The sequence below is a fragment of the Ambystoma mexicanum genome, chromosome 14 (assembly GCF_040938575.1).
Source record: "Ambystoma mexicanum isolate Mex_15411 chromosome 14, UKY_AmexF1_1, whole genome shotgun sequence".
Taxonomy (NCBI): domain Eukaryota; kingdom Metazoa; phylum Chordata; class Amphibia; order Caudata; family Ambystomatidae; genus Ambystoma; species Ambystoma mexicanum.
This window is the reverse complement of record NC_090940.1, coordinates 286,468,364-286,489,906: the sequence shown is the minus strand read 5'-3', so window position 1 is coordinate 286,489,906 and position 21,543 is coordinate 286,468,364. Positions and strand designations below refer to the sequence as shown.

At 46.6% G+C, this 21,543-nt stretch overlaps 1 protein-coding gene across 4 annotated transcripts in view; it reads right to left on the bottom strand.

Annotated features, from left to right (window-relative positions):
- KLHDC2 (kelch domain containing 2) overlaps positions 1–21,543 on the bottom strand; it is a 1,007,914-nt gene that overhangs the window by 825,921 nt on the left and 160,450 nt on the right. For all 4 annotated transcript variants that reach the window (XM_069637406.1, XM_069637403.1, XM_069637404.1 and 1 more), the window contains one exon: positions 10,608–10,687. In XM_069637406.1, the coding sequence (XP_069493507.1) occupies positions 10,608–10,624 (17 nt within the window). In that variant the 5' untranslated portion in view covers positions 10,625–10,687. The remainder of the gene's footprint in view (positions 1–10,607; positions 10,688–21,543) is intronic.

The window sequence follows — 21,543 nt, the reverse complement described above, 5'->3', positions numbered from 1 at the left end:
CATAGTTACTCCAGTAAGTGAAGAAATGGATGCAGAGATTGAGGGGGTGACATGGGACGGTAGATGGTTGCTGACAGAAAAATTTCCCGAAAATGTGCTCGCCCATGATGCACTGAAAGCACTTAATGCCACAATCTATTGCTCCCCGGGTGGGGTACAGATGACTATTATGGATTCAAAGGGTGATATTAAGATGTGCCTAGGCAGGCCATTGCCAGCAGAACTACAAACATTACCAGAACAATTGTGGGCTACTCACAGAAATGATGTAGGAACCCTAGCAGTAGACCCGATTGTAATAAAGTTGAAGGATGGGGTAACGCTCCTCCGTGTGAAACAGTACACTATTTCAGTGGAAGGGGAGGAAGCACTGATTAGGATCGTTAGAGATTTAATTGATATAGGCGTTGTGGAAGAATGTGATGATAGCCCTTGTAACTCCCCAGTGCTTCCAGTCCATAAGAAAGGCAATGAGGCCGTGCCCTACCGTTTTATTATCGATTTGAGAGAAATTAACAAGATAGTGGAACCACGCTTTCCAGTTGTACCGAGTATTGCTAGTATCCTGACCTTGATTCCCAGTATGGCAAAATGGTTTAGTGGGACTGATTTGAATAATGCATTTTTCAGCCTACCAATTGCACCAACGTCCCAGTATTTGTTAACCTTTCACTGGGTCAGAGACAGTATTGCTTTACCAGAGTCCCACAGGGATACACGGAAAGTCCAGCAATCTTTAGCCAAGCGCTGAAAGCCCAATTGGACGAACTTATGCTACCAACCGGGACATCCTTGGATGACATAGGTCTGTAGATGACATTTTAATAAGTGCCAATATGGAGGAAGGTTGCAGGAAAGCAACTGTTATGGTACTGTCTCACTTGGCAAAACATAATCGCAAAGTGTCTTTAGCAAAAATGCAGTATGTACAACGACGAGTTTACTATTTGGGCTATGTCTTGTCAAAGGAAGGCCGGTCATTGTCAACAGACCGAGTAGCGTTGATTCAGGCTATGCCGACTCCCAGAACATATAAGGAATTGAGAAAGGTGTTGGGACTTTTGTCATATTTTAGGCACTGGATACCAGAGTTCTCGGTATTAGCTAAGCCCTTGTTAAAAACATTGAAGGATGAGAAACACCACATACCCGTTGAATGGAACAAAGATGGAAGAGGGTTATGTGGCATTGAATAGTGCCTTGTGTAACGCTCCAGCCCTGGGTACTCCCAATTATGACAAGGAATTTTACTTATTTGTTGATGGAAGTGAATGGCTGTTCGGTATCAGTATTAACGCAAGAAGAGGGTGGGAAGCAAAGACTATGCACTTATTTTTCCACAGGGTTAGACGCAGTAGCAAGGGGATTGCCCCCTTGCATGAGAACAGTTGCAGCAGCAGCACTAGCATTAAAGCAGAGCACTGGCATTATACTAGGAAATGAAGTGATTGTACGAGTGCCTCATGCTGTGGACGTATTATTGAATAGAATGCAGACACAGCATTTGACAGCTGCAAGACTAACCCAGTATGATATGTATCTGTTTAGCAGGAATGTAAAAATTGAAAGATGTAATGTGCTTAACCCAGCACCATCGTTACCCATTCCAACCAAGGGTGACGGCCCAAGGCATGACTGTGTGATAAGAACAGAAGAAGAAACGAGGGGGAGAATAGATTTGAAGGATCAGCCCTTCGAGGATGGTGATGGGATCTTGTTCTGTGACCGGCCTTGCTTTAATTTGCAAACAGGAGAAACAGTAGCAGGGTATGCGGTAACAACTGGGAACAACAGACGATATGGGAAAGGTACCAGAGAATTCAGCACAACCAACTGAATTACGTGCTCTCATAAAAGCATTGAGGAAGAGTGAAGGCATGTGTGTAACAATCTATGCTGATTCAGCTTATGCCCATGGGGTTGTGACTAACTTTGGGAAATTGTGGGCGGAAAGGGGGTTCCTAACATCACAAGGGATGAAAGTAAAGCATGCAGTGTTGATACACAAGCTATTGACTGCACTAGCGCTGCCCGCAAGGATGGCAATAGTTAAATACGCCGCTCATCGGAGAACAGATTATGTGTCTCAGTGGAATGATATGGCAGATATGGTTGCAAAATTTGCGTCAGAAAACTGTGGGAATGACAGAAGGGAAATGTTTTTGTGTAAAGGGAAAGAAGGAGGTTGGACAGAAAAAGATGAAGTAGCTCAGATGCAGAGAGAGGCGACAGAAGAAGAAAAGAATTGGCAGATGAATAGTGACGTACACCGGAAAGACTTGGGGGCCTGGGTAAATGGAGAAAAGGGAAGATGGATGTTGCCAAATGCTTATCTTCCTGTTGTGGTGAGGGTGTGCCACGGACAAACGCATGTGAATGGAGCGGACTTTGAAAGCAGTATGGGATAACAAGAACATTGGTCAATATTGTAGAAGATGGGCCAGACAATGTGAAATATGTATTCTGTTCAATGCGGGGAAAGGTGTTCCAGCTGCAAAGGGTCTTAGCCGGTTGCCTACTCAACCATTCGATGTTGTATATATGGACTTCATACAGCTGGAACTGGTGAACAATTTCAAATATTGTTTGGTAATGAAGTGCGGGTATTCTGGCTGGGTAGACGCTTTCCCATTAAGAGACAATGAAGCTACATCCACTGCGAAATGCATATTGAAACATTGAGTTCCTTTGTACACGGTCCCCACCTACCTATGGTCTGACAATGGGCCACACTTTAAAGGGCAAGTGGTTGAGCAGGTGTGTAGAGCCCTAGGAATTGATCAAAAATGTCATTCTGTGCACCACCCCCAGTCAGCAGGTTTGAGTGAACGTGCCAATGGAGTACTGAAGGACAAACTGGCTAAAGCTTGTGCAGAGAAAGGCCTGAAATGGCCCGATGTGTCACCATTAGCACCGTTGAGCATGAGTGTGACCCCAAAGAGTATGCATGGCCTATCCCCATTCGAAATTGTGATAGGCCGCCCACCTAGTATTGGCACACCTGTTAGTCCTGACCGACTGTCTGATCAAACATGGCCCGCGTTGAAACAATATTGTATAGCTCTGACTAACAGATTGCTTTCTATACGTGCACAGGTTGAGGAAGCTGCCCCAGCACCACTGGGTGTGCCCGGCCACAATTTTAAACCCGGCGAGTCGGTTGTCAGCAAGGCATTCAACCGCGCCAACGGCTTGCAACCCAGATGGAAGGGTCCCTACCAGGTCCTGCTAACCATGCAAATTGCTTTAAAAGGTGAATGGAAAAGCTCATTGGTATCATGCGAACCATGTAAAAAGGTCACACGCTCCTACAGTGAATAACCCGCCAGAAGTTGAAGCAGAATAGAAAGATACTGACTTGAAAGTTTCCCCAACGGATGTACTAAAGTACACTCTGAGGTCTCAAGAGGTGTATGCCCAGTACTAAAGGGTAAGAACTGTGAAATGAACTTTGGTTGGGATAGAGATATGAACTAATTCATTGATCAGAGCATGGCACAGACTTACTGAAGACATCAGGCAAGTAGCCTGAAGGGCCTCCGGCATCCCTCCTGGACAAAGCACAACGAGACGTGGGACAGATAGGTGAAAGGGCCGCTGGTGCGCCCTGTATGTTTAGGGTTGGGAACGTAAGCCGTAAGAGTGAGAGGCCGTTCACTAGGGTAGAACGCTAGGCGCTAGGACCCAGCCAAGCCACAGAACTTAACCTGCAGGTGTTAACAAACTCAGTTAAGGTGGCAGAAGTAATGGCAACAGGGATGGAAATGCAGAATTTAACTCTATCTGCACACGCACAGGGACGGATGAAGGTGGACAAATATGGGTGTAGGACAAAGGAAACGGCTGTCTTTTGCGCAATTGGTATTGTGGTGTTATCAGGGTTGGGTGCCTTTGTGTGGTATTTAGAACATCCGACAATGTACAAATTAAAAAATATGCTTCCCATGCCCATTCCCAAAAATAGCACTGGTATTGATTATGTATATAGCAAGAACAAACATGAACATGATGTAATCTTGCTCAACATGAGCACAGAGTCACTTTGTAGATCTTGAGTGGGAGGGCCGGCCGGTGTCCAGTCATTTGGTCGACTACAAACTGGTCGACTGCAATTTGGTCGACGCCATTTGGTCGAAAACCAAATGGTTGCATTTTTTTTTTTATTTATATGTGTTTTTTGTGGGTTTTCGTGTCGAAAAAAAAAAAAAGAAAAAAAGGGGTTGGGGGGGACCCCCCCCAAAAAAAACCAAAAAAGGGGTGACAAAAAAAATAAAAAATTCGACCATTTGGTTTTCGACCAAATGGCGTCGACCAAATTGCAGTCGACCAGTTTGTAGTCGACCAAATGACTGGCAACCAGGCCGGCCATGTCGCTTCAGTTGTTGCTCATGTTTTTAGCAAGATAAACCCTTCTCGGAAACCTATGAAGCTTTTGGAGGAAGGACTGATAGCTTGTGGCCAAGACCCTTGTTATTCCAAGAAGAGCAGAGCAGGGGTGGGACACAGGTCTGTCGCGGAAGATATGCACTAATTATGAAACCACACGAGTGATTCCCCGAACTAGGCCGCCTGAAGATAAGGCAGGTGTGGTGTGTGTGCAGCTGCAGATATAACTGCTAAGCTACAGGAATGAGTTTTCAAGTAATCCTTCGCACGAATGAAGATATGAAACAGGGTGTGCAACCAGCTGCCAATGATTACGCAGATTCTTGTCTTGACTACGTTCCAGCTATTGAATGCAATGCTAACCAAATTGCATATAAGCTGTATGAACTTTGAATGCTCAGCTCACTCAAGCGCAGTCCTCTGAGTGTGCAGGGAGTCATGCCCTTTCGCAAAAGCCTAAATTGAATAAATTGATGACTTGACTCATGTGGTCCGAGTCTTATTAGTGGGGTCCCTTGTACCAAGTTGGGGTGAGCAAAAGGTGTATCCTCACATTCTTAGCAGAAAGAGTGGACTCCAATGAACAGGCAATACAAGCCATCACAGAAGATAGTAAACAAACAGATGTTGCATTAGAAGAGTTGTCGAGAAAAACACAATCTTGAACTGCAATATGAGGACCTCGAAAACAGATCACGACGATCTAATATTCAGATAAGGAACCTTCCGGAAACTATACTAGATTCAGAACTGAAAGAAGCAACATTATGAATATTTGCAAACCTTATCGCTAGCGAGGAACCTATAGAAATTCAGCTGGAAAGATTTCACAGGGTAGGTCCCAAGAGACTGGAACCAGGCACCCGTCCCAGAGATGTCCTAGCTGCATGTGCCCTATACCCGCAAAAAGAACGTATCCTCAAGGAGGCGAGGGCTACCGCGACGATCACATAACAGGGCGGATATTCAATTATAGCAATACCTCTCCAGGATAACCCTCCAAAAACTCTGCAACATGCATGATATTGTGTGCACCCTTCAGGCCAGGGGTGTAAAATACAGATGGACATTTCCTTTCAGGCTATTGTTCAACTTGGACAACAGGCAACAAAGAATTACCTCACAGGAGTGAGGCATGGCTCTGTTACATATAGAAGAGGACCCCACTGGGGCACATCAGAAGATACCTGTCTGCAAGTGGAAACGTACAGCATAAAACCCAAAGCTGGGAAATGGCAAATCGGCACCCGACAAAGAAGGAATCGCAGAGATCCGCAAAAAGAAGATTGGCGATCTCAACCAAGAGGCTCAACCCCTAAGTCATCATCATGAAACTACAAATGAACCTGAGTTACTGTTAACTTTTTCTGGCAGAAGTAATACTGATAGGAGTACCTTTGACTTGCAGAAAGACGGAGAACGGGACTTTGGAATCTATCCATTTTAGTAACAGATGGGGGAGCTTGGACTTCCCGCACTTTACACTGGGACAAAAGATGGATCGCAGCAGGGGGGGGGGGAGTTCATCCAGGAATCGGTTAGGAACTGTGAAACAAACCAGGGCACTTTTGGGGGGTGGGGGGGCAATTAAGGGGTTGGGGGTGGGTTAAGAAGGATAGCTGTTGTGTTAAAGGGATTTTATTAATAGGGGTAGATAGTTGGGCGGGTTACGTCTGCAGGGTAGTGGAAGGCCTCAATATACTGTTAGTATTGTGCCAACATTTAGCAATACCACAGCGTATTGGACATAACAATGAAAGTTCATGTGTTTGTCATGGAATGTCACGGGGCTTAATACACAGCAGGAAGGTGGAGTCTGTCTTGAGGCGGCACCAACCGAATTTGGTGGCGCTTCAAGAAACACATTTCTGCAAAGCTGACAAAAGGTAAATTTCACCTGTGTCAATATACGACAATCATTCACGCATGCGCAGTGGGTAAAACTGCAGGCGCACTGATCGCAATCAGGGAAGGGTGCAGGTCCAATTTATTTTTGTACAAAAATGCATAGGCAAGGCAGATATGTATTTGCAATCTTAGAGGTGGTTTCCATCAATTTGACAGTTGTCTCATTATATGCCCCGAATACAGGCCAAGATGGATTCCTGAAACATGCAACAGGCCTTTTGGAATCATTGATGGACGGGGAATTGTTAATATTGGGGGACTTCAACCTGGCATTGGATCCAGTGCGGGACAGAAGTGGGGTAACCTGATGGGCGCCACCTCCCCCCTCGGGTGGTTTACAGCAAACATTCATAGATCCTTCTTTAGTAGACATCTGGTTCACTCTTAAGAGAAACGAAAAAGGATATACCTTTTATTCACATGTGCATCGATCATTTTCACGTATAGGTTATGCCTGGATCTCCACCCCACTTCTGGGTACAATCAAGCAAGTCATGACACACACAATTACTCTATCAGATCATGCCCCTATTACTTTAACGCTAGAGATGGCAAAAGATAAACCAAGGCTTTGGTCTTGGAGATTCCTGCCAGCCCTATTACAAGACCAAGTTGTCAGGGAGAAGATAGCTGGACACATTAGAGAATTTTTTTATTTAAATCTAGGGGTGCGGGGGAAACCTCACTGAATGTTACTTGGGATGCATTTAAAGCTGCTATAAAGGGTCTTCTCAAAGCTGCAGCAGCCAACAGGTGTAAACAACATACATTATTGGAAGTAGAATTAGAGGAAGACATTTTGAAAAAAAATGGAAACTGACACAGGTCCACAGATGCAGAAAGCCTTCAGGGCAGCAGCAGGTAGATTAAATCTTCACCTAACCAAGAAAGCTGAAAAATCCCTTTTATTTCTCAAACAGAAATACTACATTAAAGCCAATAAAATGGATCGCCTCCTGGCATCTAAGCTTCGCCAAAGGGCGGTATCCAGGGTTATATGCCAAATTAAATTGCCTTCCGGGGAGGTGACCTCTGAAACCGACTGTATACTTAAACAATTTCAATCATTTTACACCGATTTATACAAATCTGATACCCCGGATCCTTCTCTCCAATTACCATACTTATAATCGGTCAATCTCCCCTGGCTCACCTCAGCAGATAGTCAGACCCTTGAAGAACCCATTAAGCCGGATGAGGTGTCAAGGGTTATTCGAGAACTCCCGTTAAACATATACCCTGGCACGGATGGATATTCGGCTAAGTTTTACAAGACATACTGCTCCATATTGACTCATATCTTAACCAAATTATATAACTATTTCATACATAGAGAACAGATTTCCCCTACCATGGAAGAGTCCAAAATTATCTTATTTCCTAAGCTGGGCAAAGATCCAACTATTTGTGGATCCTATCGCCCAATTGCATTAATCAATATAGATGCCAACATTTTCACGAAAGTGCTAGCCAATAGGATAGTTGATTTTTTTTTTTTTAACCCTTGTTAGTACACGCAGATAAAACCAGTTTTATTAAGTCTGGCCAAACGCATGATAACATATGCAGTGTGCGCCACATTCTGGAGAAAGCAGAGAAGAAACAGATTCCAGCGGTCCTTGTCTCTATTGATGTGGAAAAGGCATTTGACCGAGTGGAATGGTTGTTGCTTTTTCGGACACTAGATAAGATGGGATTCGGTCCAAACTACATTGGGTGGGTTAAGGCGAACTACAAGAATCCCAACGCAAGACTCATAATGAAGGCCAGCTTTCTTCACTTTTCCCTTCAGAGTGGTACCAAGCAAAGGTGCCTCCTCTCACCTATGCTGTACGTATTACACTTGGCACCCGTATTGGCTAAAATTAGACAAACAGAGGAGATAAAAGGCATTGCGTTCGGCAGCGCCAATCATAAAATAATGGCATACGCAGACGACATGCTGCTTACCGCAGCAGAACCATCAAGTACATTACAAGAGGCCGCTCAAGCATTTAAGAGATTTGGTGGGGTGGCAGGATTGAAAATAAAATCTCCCCGACATTACAAGGCTTATATGCTGCTAACTATCCTCCCATATTGAAAGAAATTGCACCTCAACTAAAAAAATGGGACCCTCAAATGATTTCCTGGCTGGGCAGAATCAATTCTGTAAAAATGTTGACTCTTCCTAAGGCACTTTACCTTTTTCAACTGTTATCTATCAAAGTCCCACTATCGTTCTTCCATAAAAAAACATAGGGGGGTTGTTTCATCTTTTGTGTGGCACAGCAAAACCCCTCGGATAGCGTTAACCACATTGATGCTTCCAATTGATAAAGGAGGGATGAGCCTTTCCAACTGTCTGACTTACTATCGCGCAGCTCAACTAAGGGTGATACAGGAATAGTCCACTGAGAAAAGATGGGTACAAATGGAACAAGCTTTGGGGGACCTAGACTCAGGGATGCATTGTGGCTACCAAAGCAAGATCACCAAGCCAATATACACGCACGCGAAATGATGAAAGTAGAAGATACATGGGAAGCTAGAGTGGGTGACATACTCCCTGCTGGGGGAACGATCCGTGTTAAAGGAAGACTGGAAAGAGGTGTTGACATTTTTACACAAAGACTTTAATGTTCATTATTGCCCTCAAAAACTACACATATTGGGTATTGTATGATGTGTCAACTCACGAAAACATAAGGCTGTGGTACATTTAATAAAACAAAGATAGTTCTGCTGCTCAGCAGGTGGGGGTGGGTGGTGAGGGAATCAAAGGGGCGTTGGGGGAGTGGGCTCAGTTTGTTATTGTATTCTTGAAATGCCAATAAAAATCAATAAAAAAGAAAAACCCTTCTAGAGGCACCCCTTGACATTTTATTCCCTAATAAAGATTCAGGAACTGTTTTTTTTTTTTTTTAGCCTGTACTCTGGAGGTGTGTTTTATCATTAACATGCACCAATAGCCTCCCTGATGTTAAATCACCACTTGTATTAAAGGTTGGTGATTTAGGCAAAAGAAGGTGAAGATTGATGGGTGCCTCTATGTCCCATTCTGGACTCTAAACCACTCCTACTCTAGCATTCAACAGCTAAGGTCCCGGGGTCGTCATCTTCCATCTGTACGTATGACAGTGATGTACAAATTGAAACGAGGGCACAGAGGAGTATCTATGTCACCTGTGCATTCTATTCTCTGGTCATCCTTCCCAGTGCGTCAAGTCACCAGCTTCTTCTTTTCACATCTTCACACTTCTTCAGGTGCTCCTCTCATCAGTCTTTCGGGGCTAATTCATATCGGGTCTTCTCAATGGATACCTTGCCTCAAAGACTCTTTGTGGTATAGGTAGCATTACTGCCGTTGCACATGTTGAAACTTCCGTTTCTACATATAGGCAAAATAGGGGCGGGACTTCCGGTAGAGGCATTCGCCTGCTCCTCTACAAGATCAATTACAATGAGGACATCCAAACGGGGGGAGTGCGAATGCATTCTGGAAAATGTAGTCCTGTGGGGCCTCTGGTGAGAACATGCATTCTGGCATGTGGTGGGAGGTCCTTATCATTCAAGGACCCTTGTATAATTAAGATGGACTCAAGAGATGGCTGCCCTTCAAACATTTCAATCCTCCATACTACTTTGTAGCCGTGCTCTGGTTTCAAAACCACCAGCATAATGGTCACATATTTGCAGTTCAGGCTCCTATTCTGTGAAACGCCCACCGCCACTAATATCTAGTAACATTTTAGCCTGGTCTACTGGGCCAATTCTGTTTTCCAGTTGCAATACACCAAACTATCGCCTATTCCCTTCATACTCCCCCCAAACCCTAATTTTAACATATCTACTGACCCATAAGTGCAATGAGATTTTTATATCACTGCACAGATTTCGCCCAGTGTTTTCATAAACACCTTTTAGCAGTAACGTGGGATCAATGTGAAGTAAACATTTTCCTTAATTCATGCTATGACCAGGAGGGAATATGGCAGCACTATAATGGGCACATACCGCTCCCACACTTCAACCCCTACCTCTCAACCCCCCCAATGATAGACAGGTCTAGCTAGATAGGCTTTTCCAGGGCATAGAACTGATGTTGCTGGACATAGGAGGCCATAAGTGGCATTGGCTTTGTGAATCCATGTTTAAATTAGATTTGATATATTTCATATTAAGGGCAGCTATAACCCTATTCAAAAAGGCTTTGCATAGCTATTAGGAAACTGAAAGGACACAGCCCAATGAAGAGTACACAATAAAATTACAAAACAGACTAATGTACATGGTAATGTACTAATTGGATATAACTTAAAATGACTATTTACCAACTATCGTTTTCCATGCTGTATATCCAAATCTCATCCCGAGGGAGGTAGCAGTCATACAATCCTGTAACTGGTGCATTCTACAAAAAAAAAAGTGAAAAGTATTAGGCTGAAATCATTCCTTCACTCCACAGAATGCAAGATGCAAGACATAAAACACAGTATGTTAACTAATATCATATTTATTGTATCTCAGGAAAAAGCAGTGTGCATATTTCCTCACTCGCATACTCCTATTTGTAGGACTTACATTCTCACTGAGAGGACAGGTCACTCCTACTAAATGGGGAAATATGGTCATCTGATTAAATGTGTATGTGGTTTCTCCTGTAATTCGCTCTCCTGGTAGTCGGTTAAGATTGAATCAGTCTAGCAGATTATACTGTGCAACCCACATTTCGTTCAAAGATCATTATTTGTAGGGTAACATGGCAACGACAAGAAGGAGCAGCCTTTCTGATAAAGCAAGGACTGATTTTTTTGACAATATTGAAGAGACTGCCAATATCTACTTAGCGTTTCCTTTGGCCTTTCTGGCTTTGTACAGCCTACAAAATGTATACAGAGTTCACGAGTTCAAGATAGGCTGTCAGTCTTAAAGCTACACTATTAAAGGCTACTCTGGATTATACACTTACGGTCACTCAATCAGAAAACATCTGGCTACCACCAAGCTTACCCTCCACCTCCTGCCCATTCCCTCAAACCCTCAATGTGCACTCCCCTCTCCTACCATCCCTGGAATCAAAGCAAGCAAAAAGTAGAAGACTATGCAAAACTGTCTCTTTGGCAGCTAGGGACTAAATGCCTGGCTTGCATGAGAGAACCAAGTGATCAGTTGGCGGGATATAAATGAGTGGCAAACCAGGAGGTAACAGAGAAAGGAATCACACACCTTTAGATTCAGCCATGAACATTTGGGAAAATAAAAAGGTGAGTAGGCGCTTCTGTAACCCTCATGATCCTAAGCACACATTTTGTGACAGCCCCAATTAAAAACAAAAATGAGCAACAGAAATATTTTTTAAATAGCCTCTGTAGATGGAAGGTTGTCGACCGAATACAAATCACGTTACTTAAAGATACACAGCGGAAATGTGTTCAGCATGTTTTTTGATTATAAGACAACAGCAGTTATGAGCCACAAAGGGATCTCTTATTGGAGTACCCTTTTCATCTTTGACATGGACACTGGAAGCTTGCTTTTTAATTGGAGTCCTATTGATAAAGACTGGATATTGGAAAACTATATCTTAGGAGATATCATGCATATTAAGCAGAATTATTTAATTGTTAAGTTGATTGGATTCACCTTTTAATGTCCACAAGTGGACGAATTCACATCATTAATTTTTCAACCCCTGATGAATGTCCAGTACAATTTATTTGTGTGAGGGGAGATAAACATGTAGGGCCATTTAGGACACAGATGGGAGTCGTTTTATACGTGTTTGTTCCAATTGTGTAATTGTGATTACGGATGTGTAAATGCAAATGTTTTGTTTTCGTGTGTTTCTGGGAATATTTTGTGTAAAACTATTATTTTGGATTATTGCGTTTTTCTATTTACCAGAATTTTCTGTTCTGGCCGTGAGCAAGTGATTTATGAATAACGTTTTTTTTTAATACTACACACTGTAAAGTCCATTGTTTATGGACCATGTTTGCTTGTATTTGTGGCCTTCGATCGCTTCGACCACGTGACCCTATGCAACCACCTGACTGCCACTTTCAACCTATCCACCAAAGCGGAGAATTGGATAAAGTCCTCACTGACTGGACAATCCTCCAGGAAATTCACGGGGGCTGAATCAGCTAACCCCATTCCTGTCTCCTATGGTGTGCCACAAGGTTTTTTCCTCTCACCCACAGTGTAGAACATGTAAGCAAAGCCTCTCTTTGACCATTTGGATAGCCTAAACATCCCTTACAAAAACTTTGCTGACGATACGCACGTCCGCCTCAAACTGACTGGTAATCACGAACTTGGCCAATATTGACCACATTTACAGCATCATCCAGGCCTTTATGGCTACACACCACCTCTGCCTGAATGATGACAAGGCAGAGCTCCTCACCGTTGGCTCTCCGCACTGCCTCAAACACCTCAACCCCGCCTTTGCCTCTTTCTGCATCAAAGGGACCATCAAACCCTGTATCAACCTGTAAGGCAGAATTGCATGCAGTACCGTCTGGGACCACCACATACAATTAGGACTACAGGTGTAAGCAAAAACCAACCTTTGGTATAAGTATGTACTACACAGTTTGTGGTAGCGAGCTGAGCAGCCAGGCTTTTCTCAAGAGGGAATGTGAGCAGTAAAAGAGGTTACAAAGAGGTCTTACAATCACAGTGGTTCAAGTAGACACTTATACTCAAGGTTTCCTTGTAAAACACTTATACATTTATTACACAATCATTTAGGAAACATTCACTAGAAGGAGGCAACTTAATATCATATACTACAATACAAATCATTAGGTTTCTGTGACAGTTTAAACTCCCCTGAAATAAGAGCCAAATAGCATTTCAGATACTTTAAAGTGAGCAAAAAGGCATAGGCCAATAGAAACGGAATTCAAACACTCTTTAGACAGTGCAAAGGGTTTCAGTTTACCAGAAGGGTCAATTCAAGTTAATAGGCCTAGGCCAAAGTCAATGGGCTAGTGTTCTAGATAGGAAAGAGCAGTTCTGGTAGTGAACAGTAAAGTCTTTGCCAAAGTTCTCAGAAGTAGTTTGCGAAAGAAAGATTAATTTGTTGGGTGACAAGCTGATTAGGCCTGCAAGTTGGGAAAGTTTCACGAACTTTGATCGCGAGAGTTAGGTTCTATCAACCGGGTTGGCACAGTATCTTAGTATGAAGAACAAAATGCAGCTGAAGTTGTTGGTTCCTGGCAGTTCCTGCAGATCTCACTGTTCCTGAGCCTCAGTCGTGGGGACAAGAGGGAGGACGTCTGGGGACTCCTGCACTGCATGGGATCGTCGGAAAACGCTGACAAAATGGAGTCACTTGAGTTCAGGTAGCTGTAATTCAAGCACACAAGCTTGTCTCCCTCTCCCTGGTTAATCCTAACCAGCCTTGAGAATGGTATCCAGGTGGCTTACGAGTTGATTGGTCCTACCAACTCAAAAGGAAGGAGCCGTCCTTGAAGAGGCTTCTCTGTCGAGATGAACTTGGCAATTCGGACCTGCAGCAGGGCTTCACCGGGCAAACCACTGGTCCAGGAGTTGCAGCAGCTGTCCTCTTCCAGCTCGTCTTCGGTTCTTTCATTCCAGTGGTCGACTCTGCTTTGCAGTCCAAGAGACTTGCCTTTTAAACAGTTTTCTCCTTTTCATTCCAGCCTAGCTGCCACTCACCGAGCAGGGTAGCTGTCCTTGCCGGACAGTCAGCCAGCCAATCACGCCAGAGTGCATTTGGGTCTCCTAGGAGACTACGCGCAGGGAGTTTCGGGCCCCTCCCTCACTTCCTGCCCACCCCAGACACTCAGACGCCAGAGGTGGTCTTCAGTCCAAAGGGACCAAACCTAGTTTGGCGCGCAAAGAGAAACACTAGAAGGACCTTTCCAAAAAGAAATGATGAAAAAAGAAGACCGGGACCTGTTTAAACGAAGGGGCTTAAGGCACCATATTGAAAAACATGGCTCCCGTGATTTTTAGCTACAGGTGTTCACGGTCGGGAAAAATCATGGTAGTTCGTAGGAAAAGCAATGCCACCAGCAATTTCGACAGGAAAGGGTAGCATTTGACTGCTACATGAGTCTCTAGACACAGGGGATACTAGGTAACCCTCCAGCACTCTATAGGAAGATAGTGTGTATTGGACTAGGAATTTAAAAAGACTAGACTAATAAAGTCAATTTAACCTTACATTCTCTGGGAAACAGTAGTTTATCCCAGAGAAGGCATTTAAACCTTTGGGAAGTCTAAAAAGACATCCCTGTGTCACTGCACTGAGGATGCTGTGTAACACACATGAAAAGATGCCTATGGATTTATCTTAAAACTCCATAATCAAAGAACACAAGAGTAAAACACACATCAAAATACATGAATGAGTGGGAATAAAGGCTCACACTCTTTCCAGGAAAATAAATCAAGTCCTCAAAATCCAGCAAAGTTGCTGGGGGTCTCTAAGGTGAAGGAAATTAGCACATTTATGAGAATTCTCCCCAACCCAACCCATGCCAAAAAACTGGAAGTTTATCTCGACTCAGAACTAAACATGGTGGTCACCTCGTCCGCTGCCTATTCAACCAAACTCATTAACCTTTCCAGGATATTCCTTAACATCAGCAACTGCCTCACCCTAGCCAGGGCCATCATTGGAAGTAACTTGATTACTGCAATGCCATCCTTGCAGAAACCACACAAAAAAATTCAACAAATTACAACTGATCCAAAATAATACCCTCAGAGCAGTGTGGGGCCTCAAACGATCAGATCACATCTCGCTAGCGAGACACAAAGCACACTCGCTGCCAATTAAGGAGTGTATGGAGTTCAAAATCCTGTCCATCGAGACCGCTAGGGGGTGCGGACCAGGATGGTCGCGTGAAGAAGCAGCTCTGTCTAGAGCCGTCGGGCCTGCGACATTGATTCTCCCCTTGGTTGAGCGCAAAGCTACCCCGCACAAGCCTGGAGCACCCGTGACCAAGGAGGGGTCTAAGGCAGTGGCTGACTCCAGACCCAGGAGGAATAGGAGGCAGTGTCGACCTGGGGAGTCTGGAGGCCCAGAGTGTGAAAATTAGACACAGAGGTACTCTGGGGGCAGTCCCACGCACGGTACCATACGACTGGAGCTTTTAGAGGCTGCCACATTGGCACAAAAAGGTCCCAGATAAAAATAGGGCACAAAGGCAGTGGATTCTATGCAACCCGGGCCGTGGAGGTGAAACCCATTCAGGGAGGCAAACTCGGGTGACAAAGCGGCCCTGATCAGACACGGAACTAACCTTGGGGGTCAGATACACCCCAGCGAGTGAGGGGGGTGGCCACAGCGGGAAAGCCATGTGGCCCAGCACGTGGCTGAAACGAAAGGGGAAGCGTACACCGTGAGGTTGCACTAGGCCCCTATTGAGGATCACAGGCTGACAAAGAGGTCAGGAACAGATTGGGGGCAGACACATCAGACCAGATGGGAGCAACTTGAGAGGTCAAAGGCTGACCCCGGGTCTGGAAGGCGGCAGAAAGTTCCATAGAGACTGTACCACCCCCAAACTTGAGGAAAGGGGTCGGCGCTCAATTTACTGGTCCTGTGGTCATGCTGGGGGAACCACAGGAACAGATTGAACAGACTAGGGGAGTCCCCGCAGGGGTCCTGTCATTACAACGCTTCCGGCGAAGATCAGGGAGTCCCCTGGAAGGAACCCTTCCCGACCAACATGAAATGGCGGCAGGGGAGAGCGCACCTGCACCGATCTTGACAAGAGAAGACCTGAGGGACATATTTCAGGAGATTAAAGCGATCAGGACAGACATACAGGCATCCATCTGTGACCTCAGGGGCAGGGTTGATAAACTCGAGGACAAGATGGAAGGAATGGAGAACAATCACCTGCAGATGGACCTCCTTGACATGAAATATGAAGCACGTTTGGCGGACCTGGAGATGCGGGAGGAAGAAACCTTGTTGAAGCTGGATGATTTGGAGGATAGGGAGCGGCGCAACAACCTACGCATCCTTGGAGTCAGATAACAGAAGGCAGAGTCAGCAATTGAGGTGGAAAGGAAGGTACAAAAATGGATTAACCAACTGTTCGCCCTGGAGGGGAGCAAGGAGGTACAACTAGAAAGAGCTCACAGAGGCGGAGGTGGCGGTGGCAAAGGCCGAAGGGTCCATAGTGGTGCGCTTCCTTAGCTATAGGGAGAAGATGGAAGGAGCTTCCAGTATGAGGGCGACACAATCAAGGTGTTCCAGGATCCGTCGGGACTGACGTTGACTTGCCGCAGAGACTGCCGCCCCCTTATGCAGTGGCTGACCGACAAGGGCATTCAGCATCGCTGGTCCTTCCCCTTTGCCCTGTCATTTGAACGTGGAGAAGTTGACTACTGTGTGACTAGTGGTCAGGAGGCGCAGCAAGTGCTTCAGGTCCTCAAGGGAGAAGAGATGACGGAGGGCCAAGAGGGAGCAGAGATAGCGCCCTTGGAACCAGGAGGGCCACTAGGCCTGCAGAGCTCAAAAAACAAGATGCCGGGTGGCAGGAAATTTAAGAAACTGAACACCCCTTCACAGATGGGGACCGGAGGCAAGTGATGAAGGAATGAATGGAATAGGCTATCTGAAGAACAGGAGATGTTACGTGTGCAAGGATTACAACGGGGGGGGGGGGGATATTGGGGACAACGGGAGAGGCGGACATTCGTCCTTAGTGGCACACCTTAGGGTGGGCGTCTCGCAAATGATAATTCTCAGGGGGTGGGGGGGGAATACGGAAACCTTTGAGAGAAAAGGCAGATACAAAGTATGTATTGTGAGTTCTGTATTAAGTGAAATCAAGTGTTCAAGAGGGGGGTATGTTCCCAAATGGCGCACCAAGAGAAAGGGGGCTGGGCTGAGGTCCTCAAGATGGGATCTTTGAATGTTAAAGGCCTAAACTCTCCTACTAAACGTTTGTTGCTGGGGAGAAAGATGCAGAGCTGTGATCTGGATGTGCTCCTGGTACAGGAGACACGGATGGTACGTGGGAAGGAAAGACATATCCGAGGGGCACATATTGGGCAGGTTTTCTGGGTCTTGGGAGCCTACAAGAAGAGAGGAGTAGGTATCATCCTCAATCAGAGAATGAGGATGGAGGACCCAGTGGTCTGGAGTAGAGCAGATGGGAGGGCACTGGTGGTTTCTGGGGTTATAGAGGGCTCAAAGTTGACCTTCACATCAATATACTGCCTGCATGTGGGCCAATTGCAATTTTTGCGTGAAGCCATGGTGAAGATACTTGACAGGCCAGAGGGCTTCCTTCTAGTAGGGGATGATTTTAATATGTGGGCGGACAGGGAAATGGACCATAACGGTGGGAAAATCCCAACAGGGGGTGGGGATAGACACTTGGAAGGCAGGTTTATGGACTACATGTGGGACCAGGGGTTGGAGGACATGTGGTGGGAGTGTCACCCGGGGGAAAGGTGCTTCGCCTTTTACTCCCCCACCCATGGCTCCAGAACAAGGATTGATTACTGGTTCATGTATCAGCAGCACGCCGGTAGGATTACTAGGTGTGAACACCTGCCGATTAGCTAGTCAGACCATGACATGGTGGAGATGGGCATAACTTTGACAGGCTTGAGACCCTGGGCATCCCTTTCGTGGTGCAATGATCTCCTTTAGAGGGATGCCGTCTTTGCAGACGAAATGAAAGTTGCGATTGAGGAATTCTTCCAACTCAACGACACGGCGGAAGTGGAAAAGGGCATGGTATGGGATGCGGCGAAAGCAACATGGAGGGGCCTCCTCATTAGAGGGCGCCTCCAAAAAGAGAACTAGGGCCCTACTAGCCCAAAACCTCAGGGGGAGATTCATCACCTAGAAAAGGCAGAAGGTAAGGGGGAAAGAGAGAGGGTGGAAGATCTTAAATTGGCAAGGGAAAAGCGTCAGCAGCTGAAAGACTGAGATGGGCAATGTGTTGGCTAGTTTACAGCACCTGAAGCAAAGATATTATGAGAAGGGGGACAAGGCTGACGCGCTGTTGCTGCGAGACTTAGGGGCCAGAGAGCTGAGAGATGGGTGTCTGGGATTCGGGACACGGAAGGGCAGCTCCACTCCCTCGCTGGGGAGGTGACACGAATTTGCCACATTTTACAAGCACTTCTATGGGATAGAGGGGGGGCTGAAGAGGGAGAACTGGGTGCATATCTGGCGGAGGTACCCCTACTGAGCCTCCGGAGTAGTGAGAGCATTGAACCAGAGAAACCAATCACCCAGGAGGAAGTGTTGAAAGCAATAGCTGGGCTTAAGGTGGGGAAGGCATTGGGTGAAGACAGGTACACCGCCAGGTTTTATAAGGCCTTTGCGGAATCCCTGGCGCGACACCTGGCAGGACTATTTTATACCATCATGGCCACAGGGCCCCCCCCCCCTTCCTTTGGGAGGGCATTAATCATGGTTATACCAAAGGCGGGCAAAGATCCAGAGAGTTGTATGTCATGCCAGCCCATTTCACTACTAAATATTCACTTGAGTGCTTGCCACACGAATGGAGGGCCTCAGGGAAAAATGAATTCACTCAAATCAGGTGGGATTTATTCAAGGTCGGCAAGGGGCCGACACCCTGAGCAAAACGTTACACTCAATGGGGGCCGTTGCAAGGGGAGAAGGCTTTTGATCGGGTTGACTGGGGTTTCCTCTATGGAGTACATAAGAAATGGTTTGTTGAGGGGACACAGAAGGGACTTTGCGCACTGTACACAGCCCCAACGGCCAGGGTTACAGTAAACCATGGGAGACTCTTGCGGCCATTTTCATTGCAAAGGGGGACGACGCAGGGCTGTCCCCTTTTGCCCCTCCTGTTGGCTCTGACGATCGAGGTGCTGGTGGGACACCTAAGGAGGGCCCCACAGGTTGAAGGTAACAAGGTGGGCAGTAGAGAGTTCAAACTAGGGCTTTATGCAGACAATGTCATGTTACAGCTGGTTAACCCGGTTGGGTCCGTCTCTGCGGCCCTGGCGATAATTGAAGGGTATGGGAAGTTCTCTGGTTTCAGGCTGAATAGTGGAAAGTCAGTATTGTTTCCCTTTGCTTCAGACAGCTTCAGGGAGGTAGGGGTGTTGAGGCCGCTGGGATTGCAGATTCAGATGGAAGGAGTTAAATACTTGGGTGTCAATATTGTTATACCTGTAGAGGACCTGGGCCTTGCTAACTACCCCACTCTGTTTGATAAGTTGTTCACAGAGATGTGTACCTGGGGAAAGGGTCAGATGTCGTGGATGGGGAAACTCAACGCGATAAAGATGAACCTCCTCCCGAGGGTACTATATCTGTTTCAAATGTTGCCAATTCGTGCCCCAGAGGCACTGCGGAAAGAGTCCAAGTTGCGCATCTTGAAGTTCCTCTGGCAAGGTCAGAAACCCAGGGTGGGATATAGGATTTTAATATTACTGAATGACAGGGGAGGGGTAGGGGTCCCAGACTTGATGATGTATTATAGGGTGGCACAATTGGGAACATTGGTTCCACACCTGAGAGAGGATCTGGGGAAGGAATGGGTATTTCTGGAAAATCAGCATTTGCTCCCAGCAACAGTGGGGGAATGGCTCTGGGTTTCCAAATGGTAGACTATCGAGGCAAATTAAGGATCACCCAATCCTGGGAGTAGATTGGGAAGTTTTAAGTATGGGAGGATAAGGGCAAGGGATTACCACCTGGCCTTCAGAGTTGAGCCACATTTGGGCCTCACCGGTTAGCGATGCGATACCTGAGGTGGAACGTTACCAGTCATGGTTTGAGGGGGGGCTGGCCAGGGTTGGTCAATTGGTGAAAGGAGGGGAGTTCATAGGCATACAGGACTTGGAGGCGGCATTGGGCATAGGCAAACTATCTGTGCTACTGCACTTGGGGCTAAAAGGAATATTCTTGGCAGAAAAGTGGCAGGAGCGTATTCAGAGGGACCTTATGCCCGTCGATAAGGTTCTAGATGGACACGTGGAAATGAAAGGCGTTATTTCACGCCTCTATGGGGCCCTGTTGGAACCCAGAGAAGGGGTTATGCAGGGACTTTGGGCAAGATGGGAACGTGACCTGGGGATGGCACTGAAGGGGAACCTCTGGCAGATGATGTGTAGGAGGGCTTTCAAGACGTCCATATCGTGCCAGTACAAGCTGCATGCTATAAAACTGCCATATCGCTGGCAATATGATCAGATGCGCTTGTCCGAGATGTTTCCCACGGTGGACCCCCATTGTTGGCATGAATGTGGTGCTAGGGCTGACTACTGGCACATGTGGTGGGGCTGCCCCAGGGTGCAGATGTACTGGTCTGAGGTCCTGGGGTGAATTAAGGATGCAAGAGGAGGAGGGGGGGGCGTGGCTACGAGGGCCATGTAGGAGGACGTGATCTGGAGGAGCTCCCGAGATCCTGTAATGATCCGGGCGAAAAAGTGCGTAATGATGGGCCGACGACCGCTGAAAATACACATGTCGGTGTGTGAATGATGGGGCCACTCGTGGTGAACTCCTGGATGGTGCAGGAAGAACGGCGGCAGAGATCTGTGCGGAAAAGATAAGGAGCGCCGGAGACGAAAGACACAAAATGGCCGACCAATGTCCGGAACAAAGGAAGGAGCAGGCCGCACGGTGACCGAGCGAAAGGGGCGTACTGAGTGCACATTCGTCATTTGTGCAAAATACAGGTCCTCTGGGTCATGTCGAATAGAACGATGAAGCCGAAGGCGAAACAACCCACCTTAGACGACTTCGCTAAGACGTCCCCGGGGCAAGACAATACCAAGCCGCCTGCAAGCGGCATGACGACTTCGGGCGCTAACCAAGAAGTCCTAGCTGCGATTGCGGACCTAAGGGTGGCCTGGGAATCTAAACTCGAACTAGCCGTCACTGAACTGAAAACGGCACTGGACCTCAAGGTCGGAGAGGTGCAGGAGGACGTTAATCTACTCCGACAGGACGTCAGGGCCTTGGCGGAGCGCACGGAGTCCCTTGAGAAGGAAGTTAGCCCGAATACTGCGGATTGCGCCTCCCATAAGGCCGAATTGCATGCCCTGATACAAAGAGTGGGCAACTTGGAGAGCAGAGCGGAGGAGGTGGAAGGACGAGCCCGACGAAACAACATCCGCATCGTGGGCCTGCCGGAGGGATTGGAGGGCCACGATCCCACGGAATTCATTGAATCCATGCTACTGCAAGAGATACCCGGAGGAGCCCTATCCCAAGGATTTGCAGTGGAAAGGGTACATAGAGCTCTAACAAGGCGGCCGCCGCCGGGGAAC